Genomic DNA, 25220 nt, shown 5'->3' on the forward strand with positions numbered 1-25220 from the left:
AAAAAAAAAAAAAAAAAAAAAAAAAAAAAAGAAAAACCCCTAAGTTATAACTCTGAGCCTTCAGGGAGATTGATTTGAGTAATAATTCTATCTCCTACATGGCATGGCCAGCCTCATGTCAATTAAACTCTTTCTTTACTACAATGTCATAGTCTCATTGAGTCAATTTTTGTTTCTGCAGTGGGCAGGAAGAACCCTTTGGGCAATTACAGTCACAGTCCCCTCTCATCCAGCTTCCAACAAAAATAAACTGCAATCATATTTGTTCTATATCTAAAGTAAGTATTGGCTATTACCATGGAAGAAATCCATTCCTTTTTTGTTAACTTCTTGAAGGTATCTCTTGCCATTTCTAAGTCCACATCAATGGACGTTGTTTCTCCAGTTCCTCTTTGGATACAAGAAATGCAAGAAACCACATAAACATAGGGAAAGGGATATTTCTAAAGTTCATATGTCATTTATTGTTTTATTTTATTACATATAAGATACAAACCTTTTCTCAAAGCTTGCCTTTCAAAATAATCAACCTACTTGACATAAACAATGTATAGTTTATGTTCTCCTTGTTAAAAGACAGTAGATAACCACTTAGTATCTCTATAGTGGCTACATCAAGTTTGGGCTGCCATATTAATAAAATTTTATGTGCTGAATCTGACAACGGAAACCATCTGCCCCCACACTCAGTTTGCACACTAAGAACTAGAACTACCTGCCCCCCACACTCCTTACCATTCATAGTTACAGAACTTTGTAATTCCACTGTTTTTATTAGCATGACTTTACTTTTCCAGGAAACTTTTGCCTAGACAAATGGCAATTGTTCATCATGGGAACTTCTTGAAAGACCCATTTAACTCTTCAATGGAGAGCATCCACAGTTTGTGCCCAAAGATTCTTTGAATCCCTTATCTCAAAATCCTTACCTTGCTGTTTCCACACATCCTAGATTGTTGTTCATTTTCCCAGTCCAAATCAAACCTCCAGCCTTCCCTCTCACATTGAAAGACCTCCTTAAACCAGACTCCCAATTCTCAATATATTCTGACCTGGTCTTTTCTCTCAGAAACACTACTGAAGTTTTGTTCAGGTATGCTGTTCTCTCTGGCCTGTCTTATCAACAAGTTGTTTTAGTGATATTTGAGAGGCCAGCATTCAATAAGCCTAATAATTTTTAAATAATGCATTATCAAATATTGTATGCCAGCTGCAGTGGGTCATGCCTATAATTCCAACACTTTGGGAGGCCAAAGTGGGAGGATTACTTGAAGCCAGGAGTTCAAGAGACCAGCCTGGGCAGCACAGAAGAGACCTTGTCTCTACAAAAAAATAAAAAAATAAAAATTAGCCAGGCACGGTGGTGCACACCTGTAGTCTCAGCTACTCCGGAGGCTGAGGTGGGAGGATAGCTCAAGCCCAGGAGTTCAAGGCTACAGTGAGCTATGATCAAACTACTGCATTACAGCATGGGCAACAGTGCAAGACCCCATCTCTAAACATTAAACAAAACAAAACAAAACAAAACAAACAAAAATGCCAGGCATAGTGGCTCAGGCCTATAATCCCAGCACTTTGGGAGGCTGAGGTGGGTGGATCACTTGAGGTCAGTAGTTCGAGATCAGCCTGGCCCAACGTGGTGAAACCCTGTCTCTACAAAAACTACAAAAAAGTTAGCTGGGCATGTTGGCGCATGCCCGTAATCTCAGCAACTCAGGAGGCTGAGGCGGAAGAATCACATGAACCCAGGAGGCAGAGGCTGTAGTGAGCAGAGATCACACCACTGCACTCAAGCCTGGGTGACAGAGTGAGACTCTGTCTCAAAAATATAAATAAAAATAATAAAAATTTTAAAAAGAGGCTGGGCGCGGTGGCTCATGCCAGTAATCTCAGCACTTTGGGAGGCCGAGGTGGGTAGATCACTTGAGGTCACGAGTTGGAGACCAACCTAGTCAACATGGTGAAACCCTATCTCTACCAAAAAAATATAAAAAATTAGTTGGGTGTGGTGGCGCACACCTGTAATCCCAGCTATTTGGGAGGCCGAGGCAGGAGAATAGCTTGAACTCGGGAGGTGGAGGTTGCAGTGAGCCGAGCTGTACCACTGCACTCTGGCCTGGGCGATAGAGTGAGACTTCGTCTCTAAATAAATAAATAAATAATAAAAAAGAAAGAAATATTTTCTCCTTGCTAGATTAACTGATTGATAGTAATATTAGGGCTAAAATATTTATGTAAGTACTAAAACAAAGCATTATAAATTTCCCCCTTAAAATATATTCTCTTTTGCAGCCTTTGACATCTTAGGAGTTCCTCACTTCTGGGAAGTGAGCATAGATACTTTTTCACATTCAGAAGAAAATAATTTTCACATAGAAAAGATTTTCCCACATGCAGTAAGAATTAGCCTGAGGTGAAATTGTTGGTATCCAACAGTTCCTCTAGTCCCACAAGTTGACTGAGAATGCAGCTGGGTTAAGAACTATTGGGACTGCCAAGGGGGTTGTACAAGGGCAAGTAATAGCAACAAGGGTTAAGTGAGTACCACCTAGTGGCCAGGAGTGGGTACAAGATGTGTATCACCATATTTTGAACCAGTGAGCAAACTTAAGTCCGCGTTAATGAGAGAGGACCAAGCAAAGGAGAACCCATATGAGTTTACACCAGCTGCAGACAGATCAGCAAGGCATCAGTCTCCAAAGAGGCAGAGGGCAGCCTAAGACCCTTTACACTGCTATTTCTCCTTCTCTTCCCTTTTACACCCAGGTGCCATATTGGAGAGCTTGGAGGAAGGAGCAGAAATAGAAGACTCAAATATTGAGCATTACAGGAATTTTTTCAACTATTGGATCAGACCAAATGTTAAACCAAATAGGAGTGAAATCAGATTTTCTTCTGTAGCAGTGAGTTAAAGACAACATAAATAAGATCTATGTTTTAATTGATCGTACACAGTAAAAATGGTAAAGTGTACTTACTCTTGGCTTCTAAGTACTAAAGCAATGTGAGATTTAGTCAATCCCTTATATATACAAAGATCCTGAAGAAAGACCATTCCTTCTAGTCAGACAACAGAGTAAAGTGGTATGAAGGAAGTAAACAATATTAATTAGGAATTACAACTTACGGTGGTCTAACAGAAAATTACTTTATAAAATGAAAGAATTCTATAACAACCTACAGAGTTCTCTGTGTTGGACTTTGTGAGCAAGAATAACAAAATTCGCAAATCAAACCTACTTGAAACATTTCATTTTAAATATTTTCCAGTGTTTTAAATGAAGGTAAATCTTATGTATTACCTTTTCTTTAAAAAACTCGCCGTCAGACAAGCAGGAGATGAAAATATCATTCTAATTTCACTGTAAAAGTAATAACAAGGGATAAGTCACAACATACCATAAAGCATGCCTTTTAAAAATCTTATTATGTCTGAATAAGTAAATGATGATGTGGAATCATTATTAATGAAAATAACTACTCTCTTAAGAGTCTCCCAAATCCTGGGTATATTTTGTTCATATTATTTCTAAATCTCACCAAAACATTTTACAGTTGATTTGTTCAAGTCATGTAGGTTTAACTAAAGCCTATCCCTGTGAAGACCAAAACTCATAAAACTCCAAAGGGTAAACTATGAAGATATGAAAACAGTCCACCTTATTGATGGCTTTGTGAGCTTTTTTGATTCACTCCTGCAACTCCCTCACCTAGTAAGGCACCTGGGATATCACATGTCCTCCATATATCTATAAATGAGTACATTGATGAACTAGTCACACTTAGAGGCTGTAGAAGAGAATCATGGTCAAATAACAAATACCTTCACAACAAAACCAAAACCTCTATCTTAGGATAAAATTACCAAAGCCTCAGAACCAGATAAAAGTGGCTTATAACTTATCAGACAGAGCCACCTTTTAGCCACGTCACATTCAGTACTTCTTCTTTTCACTGCTATCCATTTTTCTGCCATGGACTGGCTAATTCGGCTTATTTCTGGCAGGGTTTTCCCGGGAGCACTTGTGGAACTAGTATCCTTCAGGGAAGGAAAAAACAAGAATGATCAGGAACACACACATTCAGTAGTAAATTACACAGTAAATCATCTGGCATGGGTGGTAAATAGGCCCTGCCGTCTTGGGTGGTAGCATTTGGTGGGAGGAACTTTGGCGTCAGACCAATAGTAGGGCTATTCCACCTCCGAGCCTGGGCCAGTTTGCTTGGTTTGAGCCTTAGTTTCATCATTAAAAAAAAAAAAAAAGAACACAGGGCTTCGAACAGATACTTGTAAATCAATATTCATTGCAGCATTATTCACAATAGCCAAAAGATGGAAACAACTCATGTCCGTCAACAGATGAATAGATTTTTAAAATATACATAAAAATGAATATTATTCAACCTTAAAGGAATGAAATTCTGGCCGAGCACAGTGGCTCACGCCTGCAATCCCAGCACTTTGGGAGGCTGAGGTGGGCGGATCACCTGAGGTCAGGAGTTTGAGACCAGCCCAATCAACATGATGAAACCTTGTCTCTACTAAAAATACAAAAAATTAGCCAGGCGTGGTGGTGGTCACCTGTAATCCCAGCTACTCAGGAGGCGGAGGCAGGACGCTTGAGCCTGGGAGGTGGAGGTTGCAGTGAGATGAGATCATGCCATTGCACTCCAGCCTGGGCAACAGGCGTGAAGCTCCATATCAAAAAAAAAACAAAAAACAAAAAACAAACAACAAAAAAAAACCAAAGGAATGAAATTCTGACACATGCTACACAACATGGATGAATTTTGAAGACAAGTTAGTGAAATAAGCCAGATGCAAAATGACAAATATTGTATGATTCTACTTATATGAAGTATCTAGAATAGGCACATTCATGGAGACAGAAGGTAGATTCAAGATTACCTAAAGCTGGGGGCGGAGAGGGGGAATGGGGAGTTATTATTTAATAGTTACAGAATTTCTGTTTGGGGTGATGAAAAAGCCTTAGAGTTGGATGAGGTGGATAGTGGTGAGAGTTGCACAATATTATGAAAGTAATTAATGTCACTGTCACTACATTGTATACTTAAAATGATTAAAATGGCAAATTGCATTTATATATATTTTACCACAATAAATAAAAAGATAATAATAACTACCTCTCTGGGTTCTTGTTAAGATTCAATTATAGCAGGTATAAAAAGCTTTGGGTTTATAACAGGCACTCAATAATCAGTTTTCTTGTTCCCTTTATTCACCCACAAGTGTTTACTTTTATGTCTGTAACTCTCAAATTGTTAAGTGCATCCAAATCACCTGGTGGGTGATTCTGGCAGGCTTGTTAAAGTAGATTGCTGGGCTCCACCCCATAGTTTCTGATTCAGTGGATCAGGGTAGAGCATAAGAATTTGCATCTAACAAATTCTCCAGTGATGCCGATGCTGCTGGTTTGGGGACCACACTTTGAGAACCATCGTTCTATATAATACTTTAGAGCAAATAACCCAGTCAGGGGTGTCAAAAATCACTGTCTGGAAAGAAAAATCCATTTTCAACATAGTCTTCCAGAGGCATTGGTGCTCTAACTTATACCTATGCCTCCACTGCACTTGTTATGAGTCAGGAAATCCTGCATCATTTTGGTTTAATGCTGAAATAAAAGACCCCTTGAAAAAGACAGGTAACCACGGCTCTTAAAGTTCCCTTCAGCTTCTTGATCTGAGTCCTGGGTTTTCCCTGTAGTTTGATCAAGAGGAAGTTTTTTTTCCCCCACATCCCAGGAAACTTGGGACAATGAGGTGCTCCCTCTTGGCACTTACATACCATTTCTTTATTTTCTGCTTCAAAATCCCTAGCTCCTCCCAAATGCACGGCACGAGACTATGTCGTCTACCTCCTCTTCTTTTGTAATCTTCTCCCAATGTCCTGGTCACTCCTCTTCATTCATCAAAAGCTTTGGCACCTTGCTGACTGTCTTCCTCACAGCACGATTCCCATGGTCACCCTTCCTGCCCTCGCTCTTGGTAACTTCAGAATTGATGAACATTATCTATCTCCCATCTTCATCTTTCAATTCTTAATCATCTTCAATCTTTTCCTCTGCTCCACCGCAGCCACACATGCCCTGGATCAGGGTTTCTAAACTGACACTATTGATATTTTGGGTCAGATAACTCTGTTGTGAGCAGTTGTCCTGGGTATCATAGGATGTTTAGTGGCATCACTGGCCTCTGCCTATCAGATGTCAGTAGCAGCCACCTCCCAACACCATGCTCTCCCCTAGTTATGACAAACTACAATGTCTCCAGACATTGCCAAGTGTTTCCCGGAGCACGAAATCACCCCTAGTTGAAAACCACTGCCCTAGATATAGGTGAGAAGCTGGATGTTATAATTATTAATTGTTCCATCTTCTAAATTTCTACCGGAAATGTTCTCTTCTCTGACCATCATACATCATCTTTCAGATTCACCTCCTTTAGAGTAAAACCCGCAGTCCAAGATTCTTTTGTGCACCGGGATCTCCAATTCATTAGCCCTGTTGTTCGTCCATGATTCATCACCCTCTTTTGTCCCCCTCACCCAGGTTAAATTCCATGGTTCATCACTATAATCACACCTATAACTCTTTTGTCCATTTCCTATTGTACTTACCTAGCAAAATTCCATCTGTAATTAAACTTGACTCTGAATTACTCCAAAATCCAACTGAAGCAGCCTAACATCACTGGAGAAAGCTGCACAACTGTGCAGACTGATTTCACTTTAAGCCTATGACCACAGATTTCAAATGGGCACCTGACACTGTCTATTGGATTCCAAGGCTACCTGCTTTTTCCCTCTCTAAGACAACTGCCGCAACCCTTTCTTTTCTTCCTAAACCTTTCATACTCCTCTGCTTGCTCATGCTCAGATGGGGACCTTGCCTTATGCATCACTGAAAATTGAAGCAACTAAGCAAGAACTAATCATCTTCCCACCATCAACCTACCTGCACCTGCATGTTTCTTATTACAGCAGAATAAATACATCTGTTCATACCCCTCAATCATGCGTTAGATTCTGCTTCCTCTCTCCTACTCTCAGACATTGCTTCTGCAATTATTCACTCTTTCCTTCTCTTTCTTTTCTTTTCTTTTCTTTTTTTTTTTGAGATGGAGTCTCGCTCTGTTGCCTAGGCTGGAGTGCAGTGGCGCAATTTCGGCTCACTGCAACCTCTGCCTCCCGGGTTCACGCCATTCTCTGCCTCAGCCTCCCAAGTAGCTGGGATTACAGGTGCCCACCACCATGCCTGGCTAATTTTTGTATTTTTAATAGAGATGGGGTTTCACCATATTGCCCGGGCTGGTCTTGAACTCCTGACCTCATGATCCACCTGCCTCGGCCTCCCCAAGTGCTGGGATTACAGGTGTGAGCCACCACACCCGGCCTATTCACTCTTTCTTGTGCAGCATAAGAAACCCTCCCACAGTTCTCTACTCTCCTTCACATCAAAATTTCTCAGAGCTGTCAGAGGCATTGTTTGCACTTGTTCCCCTTCTATTCTCTGTCTGGCCCACTCAGGTCAGGTTTCCTTCTCTCTCCTTTGCAATAACACAATCTTACCACAGCAAAAGTAAACTATGCACTCCTCTTACTTGACCACTCGGCTGTATTTGACAGAACTGGCCACTTTCTCCTTCTGGAAATACAGCAGTCCCCCTTATCCATGGGGGATGTGTGTATTGTATCCACCAAGACCCCCAGTGGATGCCTGAAACCATAAATAGTACCAAACCCCATACAGACTATGTTTTTTCCTATTCATCCATACATATGATCAACTTTAATGTATAAATCAAGCACAGTAAGAGATTAATACCAACAACTAATAAAATGAAACAATTATAACAATTTACTGTAATAAAACGTATGTAAATGTGGTGCCCCTCTCTTTCTCTCAAAATAGCTTATTATACTGTATTCACCCTACTTCTTGTGATGAAGGGATGAAGTGGAATGGCGTGAGATTTCATCATGCCACCCAGAACATGTGATTTAAAATTTACAAGTTGTTTATTTCAGAATTCTCCATTCAGTATTTTTAGACCACAGTTGAATGTGGGTAACTGAAACTGTGAAAAGCAAAACTGTAGATAAGAGGTACTACTGGGAGCCAGGCACAGTGGTGCACACCTGTAATCCCAGCACTTTGCCAGGCCAAGGTGGGCAGATCACTTGAGCTCAAGAGTTCAAGACCAGCCTGAGCAACACGGCAAAACCCTGTCTCTACAAAAAAAAATACAAAAATTAGCTGGGCATTGTGGTGTGAGCCTGTAGCCCTGGCTACTCGGGAGGCTGAGGTGGGAGGATGGCTTACGCCTAGGAATTTGAGGCTGCAGTGAGCCAAGACTCCAGCCTGGGTAACAGAGTAAGACCCTGTCTCAAAACAAACAAAAAAACAACCAACCAACCAACCAACAAACAAAAACAAAAGAGAGGACCTCCGAACGGGTGCTTTCTTCTCTTGGCTTGTTTGGCCAGCCTCTCCCGATTTTCCTTTCCTCCGAAACTGGTCCTTCTTAATCTGTTTTTCTGGATCCTCCACTGTCTGACCTCTAGTGGAGACGCTTGATTTTGTCCCCCTTCTTTTCTCATTTGCACTCTCTCTCGGTGAGCTTTCATCCAGGTCCCTGGCTTTAAATCCCGTTTGTGGGTTGATGACTGCTGTGTTTATATTGCATTGCCAGCACCCTTCCTGAGCCCCGCATTCACATATCCAGCTCAGTCTCTAGGTCTCCTTTCCAAGCACATTTCTGATCAGTTCCCCCCTCACATAGCTGACCCCAGCTTACAGAACTGGCTCCATTTTGTAGAGCTCTTCATCCTTTCTTCCTATGGTTCTGCCTCACTGGCCTTCTGTCACACACACCAAACTCATTCTTGCCTCGTAGTCTTTCTGTGTGCAGTTCCCTCTGCTCTGTGCATTCTTTCTCTGGACCTAAGCATGGCTAAAATCTCTGCTCAACTGTCACAGCCTCTACAAGGCCTTTTCTGACAGGCTTTTCTAAAGAACACCACCTCATCAATCTCAAACAATTGATTTGTTTTCTTCAGAGTACTTGTCACTGTCTAATGTAATTTTTTTTTCTTGAGACAGAGTGTTGCTCTGTGCCCCAGGCTGCAGTACAGTGGCACAATCTCAGCTCACTATAACCTCCACCTCCTGGGTTCAAGCGATTCTCCTGCCTCAGCCTCCCGAGTAGCTGGGTTCAGGCAATTCTCCTGCTTCAGCCTCCCGAGTAGCTCATGCCACCATGCCCGGCTAGTTTTTGTATTTTTACTAGAGATGGCATTTCGCCACATTGGCCAGGCTGGTCTCGAGCTCCAGACCTCAAGTGATCCACCTGCCTCGGTCACCCAAAGTGCTGGGATTACAGGCATGAGGCACCGTGCTGGGCCCCTAATACAATCTTATTTATTTTGCATTCACATATTTATGGTCCGGCCCTGCCTGTGGAGTCCAAATGCTATGAATGAGGGTAACCTTGTGTGTATTATTCACTTTTGTCCCAGGCACCAAAAGCAGAGCCTGATATATAAAAGGGTCTCAATTTTTGTTGAGCGGCTGATTGAACGGCTATGATACAGCAACCAAAGTATAGTCTCCTAACTATCCCAGCAGCACAGAAACCTTTGCCTCTGACCACTTTCTGTGCCAGGGACTATAGAAAGGGTCTATTATGTTTCTAATTTGTACTTTTTCCTGTTATCAGGAATGTTCTAAACATCAAGTAACATTCCTGATAACAGGAAAAAGTACAAATTACAAAAATAACTATGAAGGCTTTTGTTTCCATAAAAACACTTCAGAACTCACCCAGAAATGTAATAATAAAATCCCTCCTGTTAACAATTAGGAAGGCACTATAGCATGGTGGATAATGGTGTAAGCTATGGGGTTAGACTGCCTGGATGCGAATCCAGCTCTACCACTTACTAACAGTGCAACTTTGCATAAATTCACCTCTCTGAGACTCAGCTTTTTCAGCAGTAAAATGTGAAAAATAAAATCAACAAGAGTTGATATGAGCATTAAACATCTTGATCCATTTGAAGAACTTCGACTGCTGCCTGACACATGGTGACTGCAGTTAAAATGAGTCATTATTGTTATCTATCACCATTAATTTTATTAAGCAATAAACTTGAGTTGGGGACTCGATGATGTGACCCTTGCAATAGAGGACAGCTGAGACGCTGCACACCGCCCCCTTCACACACACCCCTGCACACTCACACACATGGCAATCCTCCCGTTGAAGGAGGTGCCACTGGGAAACTCCCTACAGGACACCTTCGAAACCCTTTCTTCACAGTCCTGGACAGGGAAAATTCAGTTCCCTCCTCAAGATGGAAACAGCTGCTGTTGACAAAAGTTACGTGTGTATGTGCACTTACATAATGCAAATTCAAACATACACACTTACCAATAAAGAAAAAAGAAATCTGAAATGGTGGTGGGGGGGGTGTCTAATCTGTTAGGAAAGTTAACAAATAAGGAAGTGAGAATTATGTAATATTTTTTCATAAGCATTCTAATACAGGACCTTATTGTTTTAGTAAAACGCCTGAATATATATGAATAATACAGTATTTCAAATACTGCTGTGATATCTTGAGAAAAAATAATTTTTAAGAGGAACAAAAAGTATAATAGATACCTGATGAGTTGTCACAAAGTTGGCATATGTTCCAGCAAAAATGTGTTTGACTTGAACATCCACGAGGTCTAAAAGAGAGTCATAAATCCATGCTTAAGAGTTTTTAGAAGTAAAAATAAATCTGATGTATTACCAAGCCAAATTTACTTACTTACTGGCAATTTATATTCTCCTAAACGGATTTTGACTATAAACGCATAAAAGATTAATTTTTTTCTTTTTTCCCCTCCCATCATATTGAAATAAAAGATCAGTTTTGATCAGATTACATGTCATATATTCACTTAGTCTAAAATTTAGTTTTTCATGCACTTGCACAATGCAGCCACGTGGCCATGCTTTAGAAGACATTTGATTAAATATATAAAAGTGCATTGTTCTGGTTGCTTCTTTACTTTCTTAATAAACTTGCTTTCACTTTATGGAAAAAAAAAGTGTATTGTTCTGATGCTTACATAATCAAGTTAGGATCCTCTTCTGTATTACCTTAATCTTCTTAATTTTATTATTTTATTTTATTTTATTATTTTATTTTATTGAGACAGAATCTCACGCTGTTGCCCAGGCTGGACGATCTCAGCTCACTGCAACCTCCACCTTCTGGGTTCAAGCAGTTCTCCTGCCTCAGCCTCCCGAGTAGCTGAGATTGCAGGTTTGCACCACCACGCCCGGCTAAATTTTGTATTTTTAGTAGAGACGGGTTTCACCATGTTGGCCAGGCTGGTCTTGAACTTACCTTAATCTTTAGAAATGATTACCAAATACCCTAAGATTCACTGCATAAGAAAAAAATGCACTACATATATATATACACACACACATATACATATACACATACACACACATATATATGTGTATGTGTATATGTATATGTGTGTGTGTATATATATGTAGTGCATATATGTGTGTGTATGTGTATATATATGTAGTGCATATATATATGTGTGTATGTGTATATGTATATGTGTGTCTGTGTGTGTGTGTGTGTGTGTGTGTATATATATAAAGTAAAAGTACAGCCAGGTGTGGTGGCTCACGCCTGTAATCCCAGCACTTTAGGAGGCTGAGGCAGGTAGATCACCTGAGGTCGGTAGTTCAAGACCAGTCTGATCAACATGGAGAAACCCCATCTCTACTAAAAATACAGAATTAGCCAGGCTTGGTGGCACATGCCTGTAATCCCAGCTACTCAGGAGGCTGAGGCAGGAGAATCGCTTGAACCTGGGAGGCGGAGATTGTGGTGAGCCGAGATCAGGTCATTGCACTCCAGCCTGGGCAACAAGAGTGAAACTCTGTCTCAAAAAAAAATAAAAGTACTAGGGAAACTACAGTTCTGTAGGATCCTTTGAAAGATACTAGTTCTCCTCCAGTGGCACTGATGAACACAAAATCATGAATTAGTGGGACTCATACCTTCAGCAGAAATCAGGCATCTAATGTCAAAGTTCTCTGTCAGGGCCTCTGGATGAGTTGGCTTGCTTGTGTCACTTGGTCCATGACCAAAAGATACCACTTGACCAGTGGTGTGCACATATGCAAGGGTGTGATAACTAAAGGAGAGAGAAAACACCATAATGAAGACTAACGCACTCATGGCTTTTGAGAAAGATGATGTCCCTTAACATAAAATAACAAACACAAAAAACCAATTTGCTTTTACTAAGCACCCAGCTCCCTTATCACAATATCAGTGGTAGAGGGCATCAAAGGATGTGGCTAAGCAGACGGCCAGTCATTATTAACTTACTGTTAATCCTAAAAATAGAATGTTATTGATGGTTCTTTACTATGGTTTCTATCATTTGTGTTTTAAATGCAGGCATTTCTATTTTTTTGGTGTTTTTTAATGCATCGGGTAGATATTTAAACACTCAAAGTGTCCTCATAATTAGGTTACGCAGAACTCTGAATATATATGTAAATATATATATTCTTCTTCTTCTGCATCATGAGATTAATTTACTTTAATTTTGTCTTATCAACTTAAGCAGGAAAGCTCTGCTATTTTTATCAATCTACTTCCCATCCTCCAGCACCTGGTACAGTGTTCTCTACACAGTAGACTTCCAATTATTTCTTATTAAATAAATAAAATACCTAGAATAAAGATTAAAAACTGAAAGATTAAACTATATTTGAAATAAGTAAATTTTCAGGCAGGAAAATGCTCTATAAAAACAGCAACCACATATTTTAGGGTTTTAAGGTTTGATAACATTCCATGTGAGTCATTTCTAAGTAAGAAAATATAACACTTTCTACACATGCTAAGAAAAAGAAGAAGAAGAAGCCTATTACCTTCCGCAATCTATCTGCGAAACTAGGCCATCAATTCTTTCCACAAGTTGTGGACCTCTCTTCTCAGGAGTGGAGCTGTATCCCAGCTGTCCAGAGCTATTGTCTCCAAATGTGAACACTTTCCCATCCTGCTTAGCAAAGGAAGAATCAAATTAATTTCAGGTTTAAAAAGGTAACTAAAAGCTTACTGATTAAGTGTCTTACAAGAGTTAATATGGGAGCACTCTGTGAAACACAAGCTCTACATAAATAGGCGAGATCCTTTATTCTTTCTAATAGTGTATGTTGAGTTAACACATTAAACATGAAAAATCGCTGGGGTCAGGCACACTAGCTCACACCTGTAATCCCAGCACTTTGGGAGGCCATGGCAGGAGGATTGCTTGAGGCCAGGAGTTTGAGACTAGCCTGGCCAATACAGCAAGACCCCATCTCTACACAATTAAAAAAAAAATCATTAGCATTTCCTTAAAAACTGGGCACCTTGGTGATGTATTGTACAGCATGGTGACTAGAGTTAATAATGTGTTTCATATATGAAAATTACTAAGACAGTAGATCTTAAAGATTCTAACCAGAAAAAAAGATAATTCTGTGGGGTGATGCATATGTTAACTAGCTTGATTATGGTAATCATTTCACAATGTACACATGGATCAAAACATCATGTTGTACAGCATAAACATACACAATTTTTATTTGTCAATTGTACCATAATAAAGCTGGAAAAAGAAAGAATTAGGTACTTAATAAGTCTTTATTGAATGAATAGATGGACGAATTAACTGGTTCAAGAGTAAAACCAACATTTAAGTATGAGGTTGAATTTATTTGAGTATTTTCCTAAAATTACTGTCTTCCCAAAACATTCTATGATTACAAACAACTCTAGCTTTCTCTTTATTTCTATTTATTCTATTTAATTCTATTTATTCTTTATATTATGAATAATATAATCCAAACAATTGAGGGTTTTCTAATTTAAGATATGCATTTAAAACAAACAATAAAAATAATCGGGGGCATATAGTTTTTAAGCAAACATTTCAACTACACAAGCAGTTTTCAAGTCTATTCCTTATGGCTCCAGAAGGAATCCATCCCTTTGGAATATATTGTATGGTAAGGACAAGAATGGGAAGAAAACATTCAGGGAGCTGGGTCGTAACTATGCCAAGCAAGAAATGAAATGAAATAATATTCTAGTCTGTAAAGTGGGTTATTGAAAACTGTAAAAATTACTTTGTTGCTTCTATAATAATTTTTATCTGTAGAATCACATTGTCAATGAATAATTGCTAAAGGGGCCTGGCACAGTGGCTCATGCCTGTAATCTCAACACTTTGGGAGGCTGAAGTGGGTGGATTATTTGAGGTCAGGAGTTCAATACCAGCCTGGTCAACATGGTGAAAACCTGTTTCTACTAAAAATACAAAAATTAGCCTAGCATAGTAGCAGGCGCCTGTAATCCCAGCCACTTGGGAGGCTGAGGCAGGAGAATTGCTTGAACCTGGAAGGCGGTGGTTGCAGTGAGCCGAGATTGCACCACTGCACTCCAACCTGAGCGACAGAGCAAGACTCTGTCTCAAAAATAAAAAAATAAATAATAATAATAATAATAATAATAATAATTGCTAAAAGGGATTAGTTCCTGTATTTACCTAACTTTTTTTTTTTTTTTTTGTAGACAGGAGAGTCTCACTGTGTCAACCAGGCTGGAGTGTGGTGGCAAGATCTTGGCTCACTGCAACCTCTGATTCCTGGGTTCCATTGATTCTCCTGCCTCAGCCTCCCAAGTAACTGGGATTACAGGTGCCTGTCACCACACCCAGCTAATTTTTGTATTTTTAGTAGAGATGGGATTTCACTATGTTGGCCAGGCTGGTCTTGAATTCCTGATCTCGTGATCCGCCCATCTCGGCCTCCCAAAGTGCTGGGATTATAGGCGTGAGCCACCCCACCCGGTTATTAACCTAATTTAGTAGGTATCTAAAGATATTTCCTAAAGCTGAAATTAGCTTTGGTTATAGGATCTTGAAAACCTTATGATTTATATTTGGTTCACATCTCCTCTTTAGATATGTGTACACTGAATGGCTCTGTCTAGATATTAGTATATATATCTTATGCTACAGTCTGAATGTCTGCATCCCCCCAGAATTCATAGGCTGAAATCCTAACCCTCAATGCCATGATATTAGGAGATGGGGCCTTTGATAGATGATTAGGTCATGAAGACAGAACCCTCAAGAATGGGATTAGTGCCCTCACAAAAGAGGCCCAAGAAGGAGCCCTCACCCCCTTCACTATGTGAGGACACTGTGAAAATATGGTATCTATGAATGAGAAGTTTGGCCCTCATCAGACATCAAATTTGCTGGCACCTTGATTTTGGACTTTCCAGCCTCCAGAACTATGAGAAATAGGTCTCTGCTGTTTATAAGCCACTCTTTTTACGGTATTTTGTTATAGTGGCCCAAATGGGCTAAGGTCTCTGGCTTTCAACAATAATTAGTACATATGTACCTTGTTAACATTTCTCTGGAACTTAAAAAAATAGCAACACATTTTAGATTACCTGGATAAGCACCGCAGTGTGCTCATCACCACAGCTGATATAAATCACACCTAGATTCTTCAGTGCACCAATTGAGAGAGGCTTGTTGCTTTGCACTGTTGAAAGAAAGCAGCATCTCTAGAGTATAAGAAACAGACTCAGATTTCATGACTATTTACATTTTAATATCTTTTTATATTTTTTTATGTAACAGATATATTTTATTATTCTTAAAATTCACTAACACACTTTTCAGATTTCATGAGTATTTATATGTTTAATATCTTTTTATATTTTTCATGTAAGGGGTATCTTTTATATCTTTTATTATTTTTATAATTCGTTAACATAATTTTAAAAGTAAACAATCCAAAGTATAAGACAGAGGAAAAACCCTACCTTGGGAAAGAAAAAATTAAGTGCCCTTTAACATTTATTTCTGGAAGCTATCTCATCTTCTGGAATGCCCGACGCTATTGACCTAGAAAGCTAAGCTTCAAGACCCTCATGCCTGATACTACTGCCATTGTGTTGTATTCATCTGTCAACTTAAAATAACAACAGAGAGGCTCTCAAAGAACAAGTTTATTTGGGAATGAATGATGGGATTACAATCCAGGATATGCATGTCATAGCAGGCCATGGGCATATCTGGGAAGGTTGAGGCAAGCGGGAACTTCTAAAGGCAAAAAGGAAAACTACACGAAGCTTATTTTGAAACAGAAGTTCATTGGTTACAAGGACTTATTGCAGGCAGTGACATGTGCACTGGCCATTGCTAGGAGAGGGTCTTCACAGAAGCTACCCTGACTGCAAGGTTGCCATTTAGTAAGGTTACTTGCAAGGCTGCAGTTTGGAAACACTGTTACTGGAAAGATGTCCTCATAGAAGTGGCCTTAACTGCAAGGTTGTGGTTTTGGTAGAGTCCTCTGGGATAGTTATTATCAGGTGGATCTGTGTGAGGATCCTCCCTTCATGCCCCGCCCCCCCGCCTCCCAACTCCATTTTATTAGGGTTTGAAATAAGTGACTCCATATTGATTCTGACAATTTTCACATATTTCTGTCACACGATAGGTGCTCTGCAAATGTATTATAAAAATTGAAAAGATAAGAAAAACTGGCTGGGCATGGTGGCTCACACCTGTAATCCCAGTACTTTGGGAGATTGAGGCGGGTGGATCACTTGAGCGCAGGAGTTCAAAACCAGCCTGGGCAACATGGTGAAACCCCAAGGCTATTGACCTAGACAGCTAAGCTTCAAGACCCTCATGCCTGAAACTACAAAAAATACAAAAATTAGCTGGGTGTGGTGATGTGTGCATGTGGTCCCAGCTACTCGAGAGCTGAGATTCCAGTGAGCTGAGATCGCACCACTGCACTCCAGCCTGGCCAACAGAGTGAGACCTTGTCTGAAGAAAAGAAAAGAATAAAGAAAAGAAAAAAGAAAGAAAAGGGAAGATGAGAGAAGGAAAGACAAGGGAAGGGAGGGGAGAGGACGGGAAGGGAAGGGGAGGGGAGGGGGAGAAGGGGAGGGGAGGGGAAGGGAAAGGAAAAGGAAAGGAAAGGAAAGGAAAGAAAAACTTAGCTAATGCTGAAATGATGAAATGAAACAAGGTATAGGTGCTCAGCATGGGACTGGCCCAGGTTAGGTGTTAACTATATGTTAGCCAAATGTAAGGAATTGAATAGAGGAGGATGGAGTTTGTGGGGAGTACATCTTGAAGAGTTTTGTGTTCAGGGGAACTGGTTGTTTATAGAAGTTTTCTTTTGTCTAGAGGAACTGGTTGTTTGACCTAATGTTAGCAGTCTCCCAATCCAGCAGTTTCTAAACTTTGCTGCAAATTGGAATCACCTGTGAGATCTCTAATGACGACGGATGCTTCTGGGTTTCACCCCCAGACATACTGATTTAATAGGTATGGGGTCTGACCTGGGCATCGGGATTTTTAAAGGATCCCACAGTAGACAGAATAATGGCCTCCCAAAGAATAATGGTCTCCTACTTCCTAATCCTGGAGCCTGTAAATGTTAAGTTACTGAAACCGACAGAACTGAAGTTGCTAATCCGTTGACCTTAAAACAAGGGAGAGTCACCTGGATTATCCAGGTGAGCACACTGTAATCAAGTGTCTTTTAACTGAGGAAGAGGGAGGCAGAAGAATCTACGTGAAAGTAATGTGACTTGAGAAAGACTTGATCAGCCACTGCTAGCTTTGAAGAAGAGGTCTATGAGTCAATTAATGCAGGTGGCCTTTAGAAGCTGGGGAAGGCACGAAAATGGATTCTCCCCCAGAGCCTGTAGAGATGAAGGCAACCTGCTAACACCTTGACTTTAGCACAGTGAGACCTGTGTCAGAATTCTAACCTCCAGAACCACATGATAATACATTTCTGTTGTTTTAAGCTGCTAGGATTGAGACGATTTGTTACCTCTACAACAAGAAACTAATACAGCTCCCTAGGTTATTCAAATGTGTCACAAGTTTGGGAACCACTGTTTTAACTGTTAAGACTGCCCTTTGCCAAGTTGGTCTTCCAACTGGAAAGAAAGAATGATTTACTGCACAAACAAGACTATCTCCTTACCTGGGACATTATGCCCACTGAGGGCCAGCTGCCCTGCACTGTTACTTCCCCAGCCAAATGAAGTCCCACAGAGAGACAGGGCAAAGCTGTGAGCCCCTCCGGCAGCCACCTGAGCCAGGGGGATCCCGTCCAGGGACCTCACCCTCTGCGGGCTGGCTTGGGAGGGGACCTCCTTTCCCAAGCCCAGCTGCCCATGGCTGTTCTTTCCCCATGAAAACACTTGGCTATCTACAAAAACAAAAACAAAAACAAAGACAAGAAATTAAGAATTGTACACATATTAGAATACCAAATTCAAATAGAAACTACACTGTAATTCTACAAATTTTTTTGTGGCTTTAATGAGGTATAATTGACAAATAAAAATTTCATGTATTTAAGGTACACAATATGATGTGCTGAAATGCATATACATTGTTAAATGATTGTCACAATCAGCTAATTAACATATCCATCACCTCACATAGTTACCTTTGTGTGTGTGCAGTGAGAATACTTAAGATCTACCCTTTTAGCAAACTTCAAGTATACAATGTACTATTATTAACTATATAGTCACATGGCTGTACATTAAAAACATATTCACCTTATAACTGAAAGTTTGTACCCTTTGACCCACATCTTCTGATTTCCCCCAAACCCCCAGCCCCTGGCAACTTCCTTTCTACTCTGTTTTTATTGAGTTTGACTTCCTTTTTTTTGAGACAGAGTTTCGTTCTGTCATGCAGACTGGAGTGCAGTGGCGCGATCTTGGCTCACTGCAAACTCCACCTCCTGGTTTCAAGTGATTCTCCTGTCTCAGGCTCCTGAGTAGCTGGGATTACAAATGTGTGCCACCATGCCCGGCTAATTTTTGTATTTTTTTGGTAGAGGCGGGGTTTCACCATGTTGGCCAGGTTGGTCTGGAACTCCTGACCTCAAGTGAACCACCCGCCTCGGCCTCCCAAAGTGCTGGGATTACAGGCGTGAGCCACCGCGTCTGGCTGAGTTTGACTTTCTTAGACACCACATCTAAGTGAGATCATTAGGTATTTGTCTTTCTGTGTCTGGCTTATTTTACTCAGCATGATGTCCTCCAAGTTGCAAGTGGTAGGATTTCCTTCTATTTCTATTCTACTTCTATTTAATTTTACAAATCTCTAAAAGGTAAAACAGAGATAAAGAAAAAAATGAGATTAAAGTATCCCAACTAAAGGCAAGCGGGGTGGTCCAGGTCACCTTCAAAAATCCCTTCAAACAATGTCCACTCTTCTCCCTCCAGTTAAGGGCAACTGTGTTCTTTCAGCTGCTCAGGCCAAAAATCTTAGAGTCATCCTTAACTCCTCTCTTTTACACCCATCAACCCAGCAAATTCAAAACTTCTACCTTCAAACTCTATCCAGAATCCCACCATTTCTCACCTCTCCACTGATACCACCTTAGCCAAGTCACCAACATTTCTCTCCTGGAAAATGACAACAGCACCTCACTGATCTCCCCGAGGCAACCCTTGACCCCAGCAGTTTGTTCTTCAAAGAGTAGCCAGAGTGATCCTTTTAAAAATGTAAGTCCAATTGAATACTTCAGGAGCTTGCTATCTCACTCAATGAAGGACCAACTCCCATCACAGACCCCACATCACCAGTCTGGCCCACCCCCACTTCCCAGACTTCATCTCCCCCTGCTCCCTTCTCTCAAGACCCTTTGCTATTCCTGGAGTACTGAGCATGCCCCAACCTCATGGCCATTGTGTCTAGGTAATTCTTTCATGGTTAGCATCCTGATCTCTCTCTCCCTCCCTTTTCATTTGGTTCCTGCTCACATGTCACCTTATAAGAGATATCTTCCCTGACCACCTTATAAACTAGAAAGACTCCTTCCCTCCACCCAGGTACTCACTCTCTGCCCCCTTACTCTTGAAGGGGTACCAAACCAATATATTTCATCCCACTTCTTTAACATTATTTCAAGATGGCTATTCAGTAGGGCTAGAAGTACAAGAATAGCTAAAAAGCTGTCTTTTGTGAAGGAGATTTGCACCTGTACAGAGAATCTGCATTGATGCAGGCAGGCTTTCTCTGAGGCCCTCCCGTGTCTGATCTAGGAAAGATTAACTGAGAGTTCCACGCCTCTAAAGGTCTGAAAGAAACATTCACCATCTGTTCTCTTTGAGGGCTGCTACCTGTAAGGCTTCATCTACACAACAGGACCACCTCTGCCTCGAGATGGTACATAAGCTTCTCTACCCCACTGGGGCATTGGGGTGATTGCTCTGTGGTTCTCCCCCAGGCATATTAATAAGTGCATATGCCTTTTCTCCTATTAATCTGCCATTTTTTTTTTTTTTTTTTTTTTTTTGGAGATGAGTCTCGCTCTGTCACCCAGGCTAGAGTGCAATGGCGCAATCTTGGCTCACCACAACCTCCACCTCCCAGATCCAAGTGATTCTCCTGCCTCAGCCTCCCGAGTAGCTGGAATTGCAGGTACTTGCCACCACGCCCAGTGAATTTTTGTATTTTTAGTAGAGGTGGGGTTTCGTCATGTTGGCCAGGGTGGTCTTCAACTCCTGACCTCAGGTGATCCACCCACCTCAGCCTCCCAAAGTCCTGGGATTACAGGGATAAGTCACCGTGCCCAGGCTGTATTTTAAGTTGAGACAGGGTTTCACCATGTTGGCTAGGCTGGTCTCAAACTCCTGGCCTCAAGTGACCGCCTTCCAGAGTGCTAGGATTACAGGTGTGAGCCACCGCACACAACCAGAAAATAAAAACCGAATCTAAGCTTATCTAATGCCTAAGTATACACCCAGTGAAATATTAACACATCTCAGAGATTTTTTAATAAATTATTACATCTTTTATTTTTTAACTCTTCTAAAGTAATTTCTAACACAGAAAATAATTTTGAGGGCACAATATAAAACGTCAAACTCTCACGAAGGTCTATGAGAACTCACCTTTCTCCACAGCAAATCATTGAATGCCTGGGCTCTGCCCAGCCTTTACAGTCCAGACGAATGCAAAGGCAAGTCGGTACCCCAAGGAAAGAATTCACATCATGTCCATAATTAAGAAGGAGAGTGAGGAAGGAAAAGATGCTCCTATTTATGGTGCCTCTGTATACGCTAAGGACTGTACAAGGTACACAGAGTATCTTTTCTCACTGAATCTTCTAAATAACCTGCAAGTGAGGTATCAGTATTCCTACAGATGAGAAAATTGAGACTCAGCCAAGTTAAATAACTTGCCCACGATCAAAGACCTAGAAATGACAGGTAGAAGGAATCACACAATGGCCATGGGATATGCCCTGGACCTGTAGTCAGTGCAGTGTAGTAGTTAAGCACTTAGGGTTGAGACCTAAACACTATAGGTTCAAATCCTGACAATTCTGTTTCTTAGTGTGTAACTTTGGGTAAATTATTTAAAGTCTCTGAACCCAATTTTTTCCATTTCTGAAATGAGGATATAAATCATACCCTGCTCCTGTTTTTGTTGGTTTGTTTTTCTTTTTTAGAAACAGTCTTACTCTGTTGCCCAGGCTGGAATGCAGTGGCACAATCATAGCTGACTGCAGCTTCAAACTCCTGAGCTCAAGCACTCCTCCCACTTCAGCCCCCTGATTCGTTGGAACTACAGGTGCACACCACCATGCCTGGCTAATTTTTCAAATTTTCGTAGAGACAGGATCTCACTATGTTGGCCAGGCTGGTCTCAAACTCCTGGCCTCAAGTGATCCTCCTGCTTCAGCCTCCCAAAGTGCTGGAAATACAGGTGTGAGCCACTATGCCCCGCCCAATTCCTGTGTTTGTAAGGTAATTATGTGAAAAAACACACATAAAGCATTTAACATGGCAGCTGGCACATAGAAGGCGACCAATAAATGTTAGCTGTCCATAAACCATGGCACAGTTGCAATGATACATAAGACATCACCTGAGGAACATACAAACGTTACAGTCCTTTGAAGGGGATCAGGATATGCCACACAAGAATATGCTGCTTTGGTATAAGGACTGTTTTGAGTTGAAGGCAACTGAGAGTTAAGAGATGCAGGAAGAGGTTTCTGCCCTTCTCTTATCTGCCTAAAAGCAGGGCATAAGTTTCCCTTTGTGGTGTTATCTCCACTCTACCGTACCAGGAAGAGAAGAGTAACTTTTATCGCTGAAGACGATGAAGCAGCACTGAGATTAAGTCTGCATAAACAAATCTTACTAAAATATCCCTTATCTTCCATTGGTTTCTCTATATATTTCCTAGTCACTTTCTCACAATTTATTATCCCTTGAAGCCCAAACTCCCTTTTCTTTATTAAAACAGTATATAAGTCCCTGAGTCTAACCACTACTTTTAGTTTCACTTCTTTTCTGTGAACTCTTGTACACAAAAATATTAATAAAAATTGGGGGCCAGGCGGTGGCTCACGCCTGTAATCCCAGCACTTTGGGAGGCCGAGGCGGGTGGATCACTTGAGGTCAGGAGTTGGAGACCAGCCTGGCCAACATAGTGAAACCTTGTCTATACTAAAAATACAAAAATTAGCCGGGCATGGTGGCACACACCTGTGATCCCAGCTACTTGGGAGGCTGAGGTAGGAGAATCACTTGAACCCAGGAGGTGGAGGTTGCAGTGAACTGAGATTGTGCCACTACACTCCAGCCTAGGTGACAGAGCAAGACTCCGTCTCAAAAAAAAAAAAAAAAAAAAAAAGAAAAATTGGGTGCCTTTTCTCTTTTCATCTGTCTTCTGTTCATTTAATTTGCAGGTTCCCAAAGACTACGCATAAGAGGGTAGAGGAAAAATTTTTCCTCCTTCAGACTCTCCATTGAGAAATTTGGATTGAGGGTGGACAAAGGAGGGTGGAGTTTGGTGGAAAAAGTGTAGATGTACAATTGTTTTGTGTCCATAAAGAAGTAAAAATTTAAAAAAAGAAAAAAATATAGTCATGATTTTGACACCTTGACTTCTCTTTCTTTGATCTAAGTGAAATAGACAAATAAGTCTGCCAGTGTGGACAAGCCATTCAGCATAAAGAGTAAAGGGCTGGAAACAAAGCCACTACTAAGCTCTGAGAGAGTTGGCCAATTAGGTCAAACAACCAGAGACAGCCCCTTATGGCACTATAAATTAGGCACTGTTTAGAGTATAATTAGGACCAAGAAATTTGAGAAAAAAATATAAAAACAATATATCTTACGAAACCTGGAGAATGAAAAACTTCAAAATAAACCCCAGTGCATTAAAAATCAACAGCTATAATTCCTATTCAAAAAATTACTTCCTAATGACACTCAGATCCAAAAAGTGTTTCTTACCTTTTGATAATGCCAGGGAGTGGTAGTGTCCACAGGAAACTTGTATTATTTTTATATCATTCAGAGTTGTTATTTTCCTGTAATACAAATAATACAAAGTTAATTAATCCTTATTTAGAGTGAGTTGTCCAGTGGACTACAGATATTTAAAAGTATCTCAAGTAATACATCTGGTCTAGGAAAACCATTTTATTTTCTTGTATTTCTGTAGTACCTTTATTCCAAAGCTCTCAAACTGTTTTTAACATGACATCAACATGTACAAAGGTATAGGACAGAATCCAAAACAGTATATAATGCAAAAGCCATTGTTACTGGACTTTAATGCAATATCTAATATACTAATTTTATTCTACACTTACTAGACTAAGAGAAAAATAATGTTTTTCTACATATATAGTATAGGGCCTTAGAATTTATAGAATACCAACATCTTCATCATCTAATTTAAGCCCTAATTTAATAAAGAAATCGTTACGTTAAATCATACAAAATTGCCACCATTTTTGTGGATCAAAACCAGATAACTATCAGCAATTTCCTTTTTCTTCTCACAGACGGAGTCTCACTCTGTCGCCCAGCCTGGAGGGCAGTGGTGTGATCTTGGCTCACTATAACCTCCACCTCCTGAGTTCAAGTAATTCTACTGCCTCAGCCTCCCAAGTAGCTGTGATTACAGGTATGCACCACAACATCTGGCTATTTTTTTTTTTGTATTTTTAGTATACATGAGGTTTCACCATGTTGGCCAGGCTGGTCTCAAAATCCTGATCTCAGGTGATCTGCCCGCCTCGGCCTCCCAAAGTGCTGGGATTACAGGCGTGAGCCACTGCGCCTGGCCACTGTCGGCAACTTCATAAGGTGAATCTAATGAAACTCAAAGAGGTCAAATAGGTATCACGTTGTAGAACCAGACTCAAATTCTGGTCTTTTCATTCCAAGTTCAATGCTCAGTCCCCCAAATAACATTGATCTCTTCTAGAATTTAATGACCAGAAGGGGTAACAAGAGGTCACTTCCTAATATTAAAAAGCATGCATTTGAAAATTCCCTAAGTATGTAATTCATAAACACACAATCCAGAGCCAACTACTTGTCATGTCTGTCCTGGGAAGCTGTTTGTGAGGAAATGTGACATTTCCCTCCACTTTACTAAGTAAAATGTTAGGGCCCAGTGGTTTATAACACGTTAAAAGGTTATGTTGGGAAAAAAACTTTTCCTCTTCCACCTTTGGTCCAATATTTGGGGACTTGCAAATTAACTGACAATAGATTAACATGAGAAAAGACAAAGGTTATTTACAAGTGTGCTCGCTATTGCAGAATATCCCAAAGTAAAGTTTTATATCTGTCAACTTAATAAAAGGCAGGGCTTTGGGACTTCAGTGAGAAAGTATAGAAGGTTCTATTGGGCTTTTTGATGGTAATGGTAATGGATGGTCTATCTTAATGACAACTGAATTCCCAGGAAACTGTCACTCAAGGAAGCTACTGGGAACTGTATTTTCAGGAGGCTCTGTTTTAGTGTGATAAAGGAAGTTCAGGTAAGATTTATATCTGTATCTTTTGCAGCTCAAATGTTTCTACTTTACAGTAGTCTCTATACCCACTCTGGAGGTCTAAGTGGGCCCCCATAGATATTCCAAGAGATAAGATTAAGATCAAACGGTCACATCTCATTTCACTCTGCTCTAATTAAATAATAATTGGTGTTGTAGGTTTTTTCCTGCCTTCATCTTTCAGGTTAGGAACTGTGTTTGTCATAGTCTTTTTTTTTTTTTTTTTTTTTTTTTTT

The 25220-nt window shown here is 40.5% G+C and overlaps 1 protein-coding gene across 1 annotated transcript in view; it reads right to left on the reverse strand.

The window, feature by feature from the left end:
- The window catches only part of HERC6 (HECT and RLD domain containing E3 ubiquitin protein ligase family member 6), a 62613-nt gene that overhangs the window by 35452 nt on the left and 1941 nt on the right, over nt 1-25220 (reverse strand). The window contains exons 3-11 of the mRNA XM_011990765.1: nt 23426-23502; nt 18133-18360; nt 15566-15660; nt 12988-13115; nt 12103-12239; nt 10690-10757; nt 3918-4039; nt 3303-3362; nt 297-390 (exon numbers count right to left, since the gene is read on the reverse strand). Of these exons, the coding sequence (XP_011846155.1) occupies nt 297-390; nt 3303-3362; nt 3918-4039; nt 10690-10757; nt 12103-12239; nt 12988-13115; nt 15566-15660; nt 18133-18360; nt 23426-23502 (1009 nt within the window). The remainder of the gene's footprint in view (nt 1-296; nt 391-3302; nt 3363-3917; nt 4040-10689; nt 10758-12102; nt 12240-12987; nt 13116-15565; nt 15661-18132; nt 18361-23425; nt 23503-25220) is intronic.

The sequence above is a fragment of the Mandrillus leucophaeus genome, unplaced genomic scaffold, assembly GCF_000951045.1.
Source record: "Mandrillus leucophaeus isolate KB7577 unplaced genomic scaffold, Mleu.le_1.0 Scaffold381, whole genome shotgun sequence".
NCBI classification, from domain to species: Eukaryota; Metazoa; Chordata; class Mammalia; order Primates; family Cercopithecidae; genus Mandrillus; species Mandrillus leucophaeus.